Source organism: Watersipora subatra, chromosome 5, assembly GCF_963576615.1.
Source record: "Watersipora subatra chromosome 5, tzWatSuba1.1, whole genome shotgun sequence".
Lineage (NCBI taxonomy): Eukaryota > Metazoa > Bryozoa > Gymnolaemata > Cheilostomatida > Watersiporidae > Watersipora > Watersipora subatra.
In genome coordinates, this window is record NC_088712.1 from 61,035,673 (window position 1) to 61,048,692 (window position 13,020).

A 13,020-nucleotide genomic window follows, 5' to 3' on the forward strand; every position below is an offset into this window, starting at 1 on the left:
TCTTTACCAATAACAATAAGGATGTAAGCTGTAGTAATATTTGTAATCAAACGTTATCACGTTCTTTTCGAAAATGGCCGGAAAAATTACCAATTTCATTGCGTAAGACATTTGTGGTATTTCTTATGGTATCAGCAGATGTAAAGTTTTATGTTGAATAATTTGGTGTCAAACATTTTATAGACCTTGTGGTTCAAAGGTTAAGACGATTTATACGTGCCCTTTTCACATATTAAGTTTTACCAAATATGTAACTATGTCCCGGTAAAGAAATAAATTTGGTAGCGAAAGAGTTTAGAAAGTATAGTTTTAAGGAATCCAGTCGTTGCTCTTTTATTATGATTTGTCAGCAGTGATGTCTCGAGTGTGACTAATCTGACACATTCCTCTTGCCAGGATTCATCTGTGATAAGGAAAAGGGTTTTTGTGATCACTTTCAAAAGTGTAGACTAATCAATGCTAAAGGACCTCTCGCGCGTCTCAAGGACCTGATATTCAGCGAGAGCACTCTCGATCTTATTAAGAATTGGGTAACGGTAGGTGTCAATCACTCTTCGATGCCAACCATTCCTCGGTGCCAACCACTCATCGGTGCCAACCACTCTTCGGTGCCAACCATTCCTCGGTGCCAACCACTCCTCGGTGTCAATCACTCATTGGTGCCAACCATTCCTCGATGCCAACCATTCCTCGGTGCCAACCATTCCTCGGTGCCAACCCTCTTCGGTGCCAACCATTATTGGGTGTCAACCACTCTTGGGTGCCAACCATTCCTCGATGTCGATCACTCCTCGGTGTCAACCACTCCTCGGTGTCAACCACTCCTCGGTGCCAACCACTACTTTTTTACTCTTTCTCTTGCTCCGTTTTATTCACACCACCATTTTGTATCCTCTGCTTGAATCTTCAATTACCTCCCTTTTGCCTCCTTCCATTTTGTATCCTCTGCTTGAATCTTCAATTACCTTCCTTTTGCCTCCTTCCATTTTGTATCCTCTGCTTGAATCTTCAATTACCTCCCTTTTGCCTCCTTCCATTTTGTATCCTCTGCTTGAATCTTCAATTACCTCCCTTTTGCCTCCTTCCATTTTGTATCCTCTGCTTGAATCTTCAATTACCTCCCTTTTGCCTCCTTCCATTTTGTATCCTCTGCTTGAATCTTCAATTACCTCCCTTTTGCCTCCCATTTTGTATCCTCTGCTTGAATCTTCAATTACCTCCCTTTTGCCTCCCATTTTGTATCCTCTGCTTGAATCTTCAATTACCTCCCTTTTGCCTCCTTCCATTTTGTATCCTCTGCTTGAATCTTCAATTACCTCCCTTTTGCCTCCTTCCATTTTGTATCCTCTGCTTGAATCTTCAATTACCTCCCTTTTGCCTCCTTCCATTTTGTATCCTCTGCTTGAATCTTCAATTACCTCCCTTTTGCCTCCTTCCATTTTGTATCCTCTGCTTGAACCTTCAATTGCCTCCCTTTTGCCTCCTTCCACTTTGTATCCTCTGCTTGAATCTTCAATTACCTCCCTTTTGCCTCCTTCCATTTTCTCCATTCCATTATCTTCTTCTTAACTTCTTTCTTTTTTATTAAGAAAGAAATTCTCTCTTCAAACATGAATGCTGCTTATAACTTCTTCCAACTCATAAACTGGTAGTGTTATGCATCACTTCATGCATGTGAATATTTATGTTGTTTGTAGCAATAGCATGTTCTATAGCCATTAGCATGCTATAGATTTATAGCATAGTATATATAGCATTGGCACGTCGGCTATTCTATGATATATAGTCTAAAGATTATTAGGTTACCATTGAAAAAGTCATTGATGAGTCACTATCGGCCGCCTGACAATAGGCTGTTATTTGAATTGTTGTTCATAAACTTCAAATCATTGGCGAAAGTTGGTAAGCGTTATTAGCTCTCTTTAAATATATAAAAAATTATTAATATTGCATTTACACGCATTTATATACAGTGGACCCCGCGATACGACATTACCGTACTTTTCGGACTATTAGCCGCTACTTTTTTCTAATGTTTTGAGCCATGCGGCTTATGTAAGGGTGGGCTGATCTGTGGTTTTTTTCTTTCACCGCTAGGGCGCATCAACCGGAACCTCCAGCTAGTACGCTTCTAGCGGTGAAAGAAAATAGGAAACAATGCCTAACCATGCTGTTCCGTTAGGCACTGGGTTAAAAAGCGTCAGTTAATACGGAACAGTACCTAATGGTACTGTTCCGTTTTAACTAGCAAAGTTGCTGCCGTGTTAAAAATCACCGTCCTGAGTTCTGCGGCCTATACAAAGGTACGGCCTATGTATTATTTCTATTATCGTTTTTTTAAATAAAGCAGATGCGGCCTAATGCGGTTAATAGTCCGAAGAGTGCAGTTATTGTTCTGGTGCTGCCCTCATTCCGGTGCTGCCCTCATAAAACGAAAATGTTGTATAAAGGAGTATAGCAACCTATAGCAATTATCTAATGCAAACATTCTTTGGTAAAAAAACATCAAAATTTTATATACATACTGTACATATTATAAATTAGTAACAAAATAAAATATTTACCTTGGTAACTATTGTTACCTACAGTAACTTTAGTATATTTACGGGTTGAGATCTGCTGATGATTATGGTTATGTTTCATCTTCCTTGACGTCGTTATCAATCTTTGCACCCACGGCTGACGAATTAAAGTTATATATGTAGTCATTTATGTACATAATAAATTAAATTTTATAGTAAATGTTATATTAAACGCTAAAATGCACAATAAATTTTCAATTTCGTTTTTCACTAATTTTCATTTCTCTCAATCGATATCAAGCATTTATGACACACAAAAAATGCTGAACTGAAAGAGCGAGCATCGTATCTGTTTCAGCCGTTGTTTGAGGGATTTCGGCGAATAGCATACGGGCATCTTCGTTATTTCGACATATTCAGCACATCGACTGCCAAACTTTAATTGCGAGAGTTGTTTTTGGTAATGTTGTATGGTGAAAAAATGCCGTAACGAGAGGATGGAAAAACACCGTGTTTCACACCAAAAGGCAAAAAACATAAAACAGGGGCGTCGTAATCCGGTGGTGCACTGAGTATAGGGACTTACTTCAATGGTATTCAACAGCTAACAAGAACTTCCTTTCCCTTGTTTTAGTCTTCTTTCTCTCCACCAACTAAATCTCACTGCGTTCTTGTTTAAACAGACTCCAAGAAGCACGCTGTATTGCAGGTATACTGGTATGCAGTGGTCCTGTCAGGCCTTGGTTTCATTGGTTTGATGGTTCTTTTTGTCAAATGCTGTGCCGTCCACACACCTAGCTCCAACCCCAAAAAACCTCCAGCCCGAAGAATCTCACAGACGCTGACTTTGCGTCGGCGACAGCAAGCCCAGGCTGCCCGCAGCAGTAATGTTAACCAGAGGGTGAGTGTTTTCTTCTCATTTTTGTACTGCGCTCTCATTAATTTGAGCAGTCTCGTCGGGAGTTGTCTTCCCATCTATGTAATAGAGGTACAAGGATCCCTCATTGATCGTGGTTAATGAGAATGTCGCTGACCGAAAAGTCACAAACTATGGATTAGTATCATCTCTGCATTTTGGTACACACATTAACTCTTTCACTACCGCATTAAATTCTGACCGAATGATTATTCTGTCCGAATTTATTCAAACAGAGTTTCAAAAAACCGATATATCGCTAGTATTTAAGCAATATCTCGAGAATCAAAACAGATATTGTTTCACTGTAAAATGCATCTTATTCAGAACAAAATTCTCTACAAAGTAAGTATAAAATTGTGTAGTAAATCCCTCTCTCGCAAAATTTCTGACGTCCTCTTTGGTTTGAACGAACGCTGTGTTTCTTATTGCCATGACGATAACGATCTGGTTTTCCCGTTTTTAAAAATAGTTTAAAATGAAATTGTTGAGTCAAAATATTTTCTATTGGTTTCACGTGGTTGGCAACAAGGTCGTTTCACTGGAGACAAAATTGGATTGGTCTAGCTAATGTGTGAGCTTCGTAATGAAAATAAATTACCGTGATAGCCAATACAACAGCTTACGGTAGTGGAAGAGTTAAATCAAAGGTAGTGTGTACATTGAAGTCAGTTTGGGCAAAGTTCAAACTAGCCTGTGATCAATATATTTGGTTCACTGTGCAATGGTGAGGTACATACTCTAGGAGATCTTCTGACAAAAGAGATTATTGCTAATAAGTTTCACTGTAGCTGTGGATAAATGACACGCTAATCTGACAATGCTTCTTGATAAATCTATTATTTAATCTAAGAGGCTCTGAGGCTAAAGCTCACTATTTATTTACTCAAACAATTCTCAAATTTAAGCTGCCACTCCCCCTCTCTATTTCTTTCACATCTGTTGGAACTGCAGCTAATGACGAACCCACAACACAGTGAAACTCGGTAGGAGGCGTCATGTATTGAGGGATCAGTATAATAGTCATACACATTTATGGTCTGCTGCTAGAGGGGCATGTGTCTTTTTTCAACCATTTTTTGGGTATGCCCATATATGGGTATGCCCATATATGGGTATGCCCATATATGGGTATGCCCATACGAATCCATAAACTAAGGCTATTTGATAAAAGGTCTACCATCTTCTGCTAGCTCATGGGATGTCATTTTAGACACTTATCATCTCAGTGCGTCATTGTGTATGTAAGCGTGTCCAGTTTTTCACGCATAGTAAAGGCTTAGGAAGAAATTGTTTAGCTTCACATATCTTCATGTTATGAGCAAATTAAAGATGGCATTTATGCTTGTCAGGTATGGCCTCCGTTACATCTCAATACAACTGTGGTGCCGTACTAAGGACAAACAGTTGCTAGAAAAGATTCAGTATTTTTAGTTACTTGTGTATGTGTTGTGGCTGGCTGTGCGCAATAAGCAATCCATCGTTTTTTTTGACGTCATCAAGTCGTTTGCACATGCGCTCGTTCACGAAAAAGCCGTCATCTTTGTAGAAAACTATCGGTGTTTTTTTAATTAATAGTGCTTTTTGGTGTGGTTTTGATACTATAATAAAAAAATTGCAAACAAAAGCATTGTTTTCAAAAATTCATTGCAAAAGCTTTGTGTTGTTAACGATAAAATTGTCGATAAAAATGGCCGACAACGATAAAATGTTGTCACGAAAAAACGAAGGATTGTTAAGGCTTGTTTGTACCCATTAACTGGGCGCTATCCCATTAATTGGGAGTTATCCCATTAACTGGGAGCTATCCCATTAATTGGGATTTATCCCATTAACTTGAAGTTATCCTCATAACTGATAATTGTCCCATTAGCTGGGAGTTATCCCATTGACGGGAGTTATTCCATTAACTGAGAGTTATTCTCTACCAACTTTTTTAGCAATAAAATTGGTAAGGTAGGAAACTGTAAGAATACAACAACTACATCTTCAGCATTTAGTGAATGTATTTGATGTATAGTGATTTGTCCATTGCTGTAGCCTACAATCAGTAAATATTGAAAAAGATCTCAGAATATGTTTTACCATGTTGCTCACTATCAACTAGGCTCATCCGACAATGCTCACATACCATGTGACTTACCATACATCTATCATCGTTAAAACTACCACCGCTCTTCTGCAATTGTAACTGGTACGATAAGAATTCGGTCAATAGACGCATCCATCATAAGCATACGGAATCGAAAAGCATTCAATTCCGACAATATCTTCAATTTTTTCTTCTTTGTCACACATATTAGAAGTTGAGGGGTTGTTTTTATAATGTTAGTTTTAAATTTTTAAATTATGCAACGGTGAGCATATATGCTGGCGTCCGTTATGCCTTTTAATCTTATACATCTATGCTGGCGTCCGTTATGCCTTTTAATCTTATACATATATGCTGGCGTCCGTTTAGCCTGTCTTGACAAGCTGTTGTTTTTGCGTAGTTGTCCCCTTGTCGAGCGGCGAGCAACAACAGCTTGTCACAAGACGTACTGCAGCTGATGCATCAGCTGCATTTATAGGGAGTTGTTCTCTTCCGTCTACGCGGCTTGGCCGCGATGTTATGTCGATCGCTCCATTGGTAATCATAACGGATTTCACGCAAAAATTTATGTAGAAAAAAAAAGATTACAACGTTTAACCAAAGACCAGTTTTTGTGGTAAACTTTAGTAAAACTTAAGAATAAAATAAACTTAGAATAAAATCCATAAGAACAAATAAAACTGACTGATACAAAAATAGAAATAAAACTGACTGAGCGCACAAATAACGACATGTATAGTCGCTGTTGTTGCCTAAGTTCTCAAATTCTAATAAAGTTTACTGCAGAGAGGGGTCGCCAGTTAAACGTTCTTATTTTAATTTTTCTACATAAATCTTTGCGTGAAATCCGTTATGATTACCAATAGAGCGACCGGAATAACATCGCAGCCAAGCCGCATAGACGGAAGAGAACAACTCCTTATAAGTGCAGCTGATGCATCAGGTGCAGTACGTCTTGTGACAAGCTGTTGTTGCTCGCCGCTCGACGGGGGGACAACTACGCAAAAACAACAACTTGTCAAGACAGGCTAGCGTCCGTTATGCCTTTTAATCTTATACATCTATGCTGGCGTCTATTATGCCTTTTAATGTTATACATTTATGTTGACTACAGTAGGTTTTCTAGATTCTAATACACCCTGTCTTGTAGGGGTGCATCAAATATCGCAGTATATTCTGTCTACATCTACTACAGGGTTCTTCTCAAACAGTGTCAAGAGAGTCGCCTACGATCACAATTGTGTTCGCGAAGCCTTTGTAATATTATGTTGGTTTTTATGGTTTTTCATTGCGAATTCTGTTCATTTTATTCTAACTGTTTGCTCTGTGTTTGGCAGGTGCCGCTCTCACAGAATCCTGAAACTTCTATTTAGGTATCTCACTGCTTCAGCTAAATTCTACCTTATTCCATTCTTATATATACCTTTAGTACATGGTATCCTTGTGTGTCATAAACCCCTGTCATATTTCTTTAGGCGTGTATTGCATATGCCTGAGAGTTTATTCTCGCCCCGTGCCACATGTGCTGATGCCATAATTCAATAGATTTATGCCATCAGCAACTTGCGCACATGTGTGCAAGAGAAAACAAGGCTGCAGTTTTTTGACATGCTCTGCAAACTTGCTTTTTCGTCGTGTCATTTTCCTCCTGTGGGTTTCACTTGGCTATCAGGGACATTCTGACTAACTCACTAGAGCTCATATGCTTTTATTAACAGTTGTAAGCCAGGTGTTTCTTTTAAAGATGGACTTACACAAAATTGTTGAACTATTTTATCAGAAAGTATCGATATTTTTTATGATTTGCGATTGTTTTTGATGTTTGAGGTGATCTGACTGCCAGGATGATTTAAGATTAAAATCGATAAAACTTGATCACAGTTAAAATGTTCAGAAGTAAAATGCGTGCTAAAATGACATCACTGGTGCTCGTCTGTCTCTTTCTCTCATTATCGATATCGCCTATTGTGTTCATGTTACAGCGCTACACGTCTCTATTCTGTCTGTCTCTTTACACCTATAGAAGCCATAATTGCACTTTTGCTTTAACTGTGATCAAGTTTAGGTTTTTTAATTTTGAAACATCCTGGCTGTCAGATCAGCTCAAACATCAAAAACAATCGTAAATGATAGAAAAATGTCGATATTTTCTGATAAAATTCGCTGAAATTTTTGGTAATTTTATCTTTAAGGGCTGGGCTTTCTTGCTGTAGAGGCAGCAGCTGTGGAAAACTTTACAAAATAAGCTCTTTGTGGGGTCTTCAACGTGTTGATTCTTACCTTGTCAGCACCATTGCCTTGCATTTGTGCATATCCTTTGCTTGAAGCCCATCTGGGGGAAAAACTTATCTATTGTGAATGATTGTTTTTGAGTTTTTCCATATTTAGGTCATGGTAGCAGCATCCATCATGTGTCATTTTCATAGTCACAGCGTTGCGTACACACATCCAGTAATCATAAATCGTGTTCCAAACAGCTTCCTGTTCTCTGTCAGCAAAGCAGTAAACAGGGTGTCTTTAATAGGTCAATGGAACTTAATTCTTCTGGAACTGAATTTCAACCTCAATGTGTGCATTTTCAGCCATATTATTCGAGGCCCAATTGTGAGGAACAAGTTACTCTTCGTCATTTGTTTTTTATAGCAATGTAGCAGCTCAGCTATTCGGTCAAATGTTTCTGTCTTCACAACTCGTCACATTTTTATGATAAAGTGTTGAATTGTATCGCTTTGTTGCAGTGATGTAATTCTAGAAATTATAAATGTTTCAATTACAACCCTACATGGTTTTCATATTTGTTACATCTGAGAGCCATTTCTAATCAGCCAATAGATTGGTTAGCTAACTACGATTCAGCGTGTGTATCCTTAGTCATTACACGGTTGTGACGATTTGGCCACAGCTAATTTTACATCCATTGCGATGCTCCAGGCTCAGCAGGCATTTCTCGCTGTCAATAAGTTGTTGCAGCTTTTGCACTTCCTGTTCTGTCAGTTGCAGCTGTGTCATCCATTCTTTTTCACTAGATACGGTTGTCTTAACTGTTGCAGCTTCAGCAACAGCAGCCACCGAAATCACCATCACGAGATCCAGAGTTACCCCCTCGATACAGTGACCTCATCTCATCAGAAACTGAACAGGGCCAACTAGGCAATCAGCGCCCAAACCCAAGGCATGGTCGGCCCCATACCAATGACAAACGTCAGCAACAATACGAGATGCGACAGCAAAGAGGAGCTAGTGGATACAAGTAACATGTATACTTTGCGGTATACTAGCTAAATAGGCCGATTTGTTTATATTTTTATTTTTGTGTTGAACTCGGAATGCAGTTCCATTTGTCACTGTATTTCCAGTTTCTTCGCTGGCCAGCTAACCTGTACTCATCCATTCCTTGTCTCTGCAACTTCATTCGGTTCAAATCCAGCTATGCTTGACGACATCTGCAAATTACTTGTCTTCGTTTAATTGTACTTGTATTGGTTTAATGTTTCGTGCGGAAATAGGTGCAGTTTCTATTTTTCTATCGCCGATTGGTTAGGGCACAATATACTGCCTTTTGTGTTGTCACATTTTACTATCTTTAGCATTTTTACTAAAGTTGTCATTAGGCATCTCTACCGCAAACATTTTATATCCTCATTTTTTCCTATTAAATGTTTATATGTGATGAACGGTCAAATCCCTCAGTTGAATCAGCGTTGACTCAATTTTATCTGATTGGTTATTCTGATTTTTTTATTATGCAATGCTTTAATCGTTGTTTTTTGCACCATTATTTGAACACCTTGGCATCTATTCACTTCCTTTTTAAATCATGCTTTCTACTTCTTCAGTTATCGTGTCAGCGATCAGCAAATCTGTTGCCTGGTATGGTGTTACAACACCAGATGTGGTGTGGTGTTACAACACCAGATGTGGTATAGTATTACATTGCCACGTGCTCATAATTATTACCTTGACAATATTTGTCTTTAATACCAATAAACTTTATACTGTACAAAGCAAACAGTGACCAATTCCGACTGAAGGGAGTTAGTATTTGGAGTTGTCATAGCAATTTTTGTAATTTCATGCTACAGCTTTTGCAGTTTTTACCATTTCTAACCTACCATACAGAATTCTTGTTAACTAGCTTGAGTGTTAAATCAGATACAGTTGTACATCCGACTAAACATACAAATGATACTATATGGGAACTTTTATCCCACGACCAAACACGAGCGGAGCGAGTGTTTGGGAGCTTTATGATAAATGCATATGAGCACACAACTCACAAAAATTATTCATCAACTGCCGTACCCAAACCCTTGTACCGAAATCCCATCCAAAAATTTAACCATTTTTGTGTGGAGTCGTCTATGTATAATAATGATACAAAACACATATAAACCTATTTAAATATATTACCAAGTCTTTGAAAAGTGTCGACAATATCTTAAAACTTGCCCATCTGATTGGATTATACATAAATAAATAGGTTAATTTGGCCTAAAATCGCCATTAAAACTTGACAAGCCTTTTTTAATCAAAATAAAGCCAACAAAACGCCCATAAAGCCGTTTGACAGATGGTAGAACCATAGAGCCGTGCGCATTTCATGAGAAAAACATGCACACTTCACCAGTCTATGGCATTGTCCAATTGCCGAAGGTTTCTGTAATAAAGGTAGACGTACTGAAAAGTAATCGTTTCTTTTTTGCCGATTCTAAAGATAACTCGAACATTTTGGACACTTATAATGAGTACTTTGGTATTTCAACTGATGTCCAAAGCAGTAAAAGTAAAGGAAATGACGATGATATTTTTCTAATGATTCTTATAAGATTATAATTATAAAAATAATTATTCGATTTTACAAGATCGAATTATATCGTGACCGATGGTGTGCAATATGTTACTGTTATTATTTTTTTAAAGATTTTGTTGATGAGACTACGGCTGTGTCCAATATCGCGGTACTGCCAAGCCATTTTTAATATCTGCAAAATTAAGTAATAGGCCTACATTTTCTTACAGATATACAGCTATTTCTATGACAACCAGCTAAAATCTGTTTAGATTTTCAAATTCAGCATAATTTTTTGGATATAAATACAGAAATCTAGATAAATATCACAGCTTCTTGATATTGGTTGCTATGACGTTTTGAAAAGTAAACAAAATTGTGCATTGGTTTTCGTTTCTCAAACTTTAACACCAGTTTTCTCAGAACTATGTTTTCACACTAATGGTAAACATGCATTCAGTTTATTGACCATAAAATCTGCTGTAATTAAGCTGAAATCAATTGCTTTTTTGCAACATAACTGAGAATTTTCTCCTTCTGATAGTGTAGATAACTCTAAATCTCATACACCCGACTTAATTATGGTTTCTGTGATATGACCATTCTTTATTTTTCACCATTTTGCAAAAAACTTTCAGACACACGTGAATGCTAATGCTTGCTTTCTGTTACAGATACTGTCAAAACCATTGTACATTCAACACAACCAACTTTCAAACTGTATATTAAACAGCAGCTTGCCAGTTTACTTCTAATATTGCATTTTTCCTGTTGCAGGAGAGAAATATAAACATATAATCTTTTCTTTTAATTATTGCTATTTGTTGTACATAATAACACCCAGTACATTACAGCTACCATTGCAGTTACCATTGCAGTTTTCCTATTGCACTGCAGTGCCATTTGACTGCTAATATTGCATTTTTCAACCAGCAGTACCCTTTCTTTTTTCCATTATCACTTTGGTCGTGGGCTGTATGAAAGGGGAATTTCTAGTCTAGTCTTATGGGGACACTCCTAGATTTGCTAATTAAACTCTGTAACCTTATGCGTGCTTAGGTCAACAAAACGTTTATTTATTACCACTAGTGCCTACTTATTCTAGCCTGCAGGGCTTAATTGATGCATACGTATCAACTGGTGGTAAATTGAGAGATTCCAGAAGAGTGGAGTTATGTAATGTCCTTTTGCCACCCAATAACCTAGGAATATTCGTAGGCTTGTACTGTATGTGTGCTGCCGGTGGTCTTTGTTCCTAAGAAGAATTATTTCTAGTTTGTTTTATTATTAGGTTGTTTGTTGACAATTGAATGAAGGGAGTAGCGGATGTGATCTATTAGGCAATAGTGAGGCACGCATGCTATTGAGTGTCTCCTAATGTCTGCCATTTTAAAGTGTTTTATATAAATATCATGTACCAATGTTTGCTTGTCAGCCATTAATGCTGGTAGTGAATGGTTGAACTGTAGTTTGCCAGAATTGTAGCTGGTTTGTTCATGCCATGATGTTATCCATAATAATTACCTCATGTCTCCTGTTGTTATATATTATCCATAACAATTACCCCATGTTTCCTGTGGTTATATGTTATTTATAGCAATTACCCCTTTCCTCCTGTTGTGAAATTTTATCTATAACAATTATGTTGCGTCTCCTGCTGCTTTTTATTTTCAATGGCAAAAAATAACTGACCAATCATTCTTTTATTAAGCCTTGTTTGATTTAATCCTCTTTCTGTGGTCGTGTTTGTGAACAACTAATATGATTGGTAAACAATTTTACTCCCGCAGTAAAATAGAACAACTGAACAATGTCTGGTAAGCCAACCTATTTAACACACTTTAATGCCATCCATATTTTTTACAAAAGTTCACTTGTACAAAGTGACTTCATCGATAAGCAGACTAATGTAGAGATATAACAAGGAGGTAGGTTTGTACATTTCAATAATCCCACCTCGATCTCACGATTTGACATGTCTGTCTGTTTATTGAATAAGTAAAAATAAATGTTTCTGTTCTCGAGGAGCCACAATGGCTCATTGTGTTTATAGTAAAATCTGTTAAAATTATGTACATAAATATAAGTGTAATTTCTATGATCATTTTCGTGCGTTAATATACACAGTTTCCTTTGATCAATAGTGTCTGCCGAGCGTCGCTAAAGAGTATCGCCATTAACTCTCAGCTTATGGAACAACTCCATTTGTGAGGGGTTTCATTCGAACTGCTTAGATTGCTCGGTTCTTTCTCATAACCTTCTGGGTTGGTCACTAATAACTTTGGAACTTCAAACAAGGTTTGCTTCATTTGAGGAGTTGTGTTGGGAGATGAACGGTTTGAGCTTGGTTTGACAGGTGTCCCAACGGAACCCGAAGTATGGGATGGTGTTGATACTTCTAATTGTCTCCAGGATTTGTTCTGACCTGATGCTTCAGTTTTATTATGTTTTTGGTCTTCTGGGTGTTTTATTTTTTCGTACTCTAAGGTTTCCGAGCTAGTAAAAGCAAGCAAATGACTAGATGTACGGTTATAGTAAAGCCTATGCCTTTTATGTGCATATCTGTATCACTGTCAATATTATATATTCATACACATATGGCTGTAATAAAGCCAATGTCTTTTAGATGTATATCTGTATCACTGTTAATAACATTTATACATACATATAACCGTACTAAAGCCAATGCCTTTTAGATGTG

The 13,020-nt window shown here is 37.6% G+C and overlaps 1 protein-coding gene across 1 annotated transcript in view; it reads left to right on the forward strand.

Annotated features, from left to right (window-relative positions):
- The window catches only part of LOC137397657 (disintegrin and metalloproteinase domain-containing protein 10-like), a 60,777-nt gene extending 51,238 nt beyond the window's left edge, over window positions 1-9,539 (forward strand). Inside the window, exons 14-16 of the mRNA XM_068083959.1 lie at window positions 397-536; window positions 3,232-3,423; window positions 8,581-9,539. Coding sequence (XP_067940060.1) covers window positions 397-536; window positions 3,232-3,423; window positions 8,581-8,784 — 536 coding nt within the window. The 3' untranslated portion in view covers window positions 8,785-9,539. The remainder of the gene's footprint in view (window positions 1-396; window positions 537-3,231; window positions 3,424-8,580) is intronic.
- The last annotated feature ends 3,481 nt before the right edge of the window (window positions 9,540-13,020 follow it).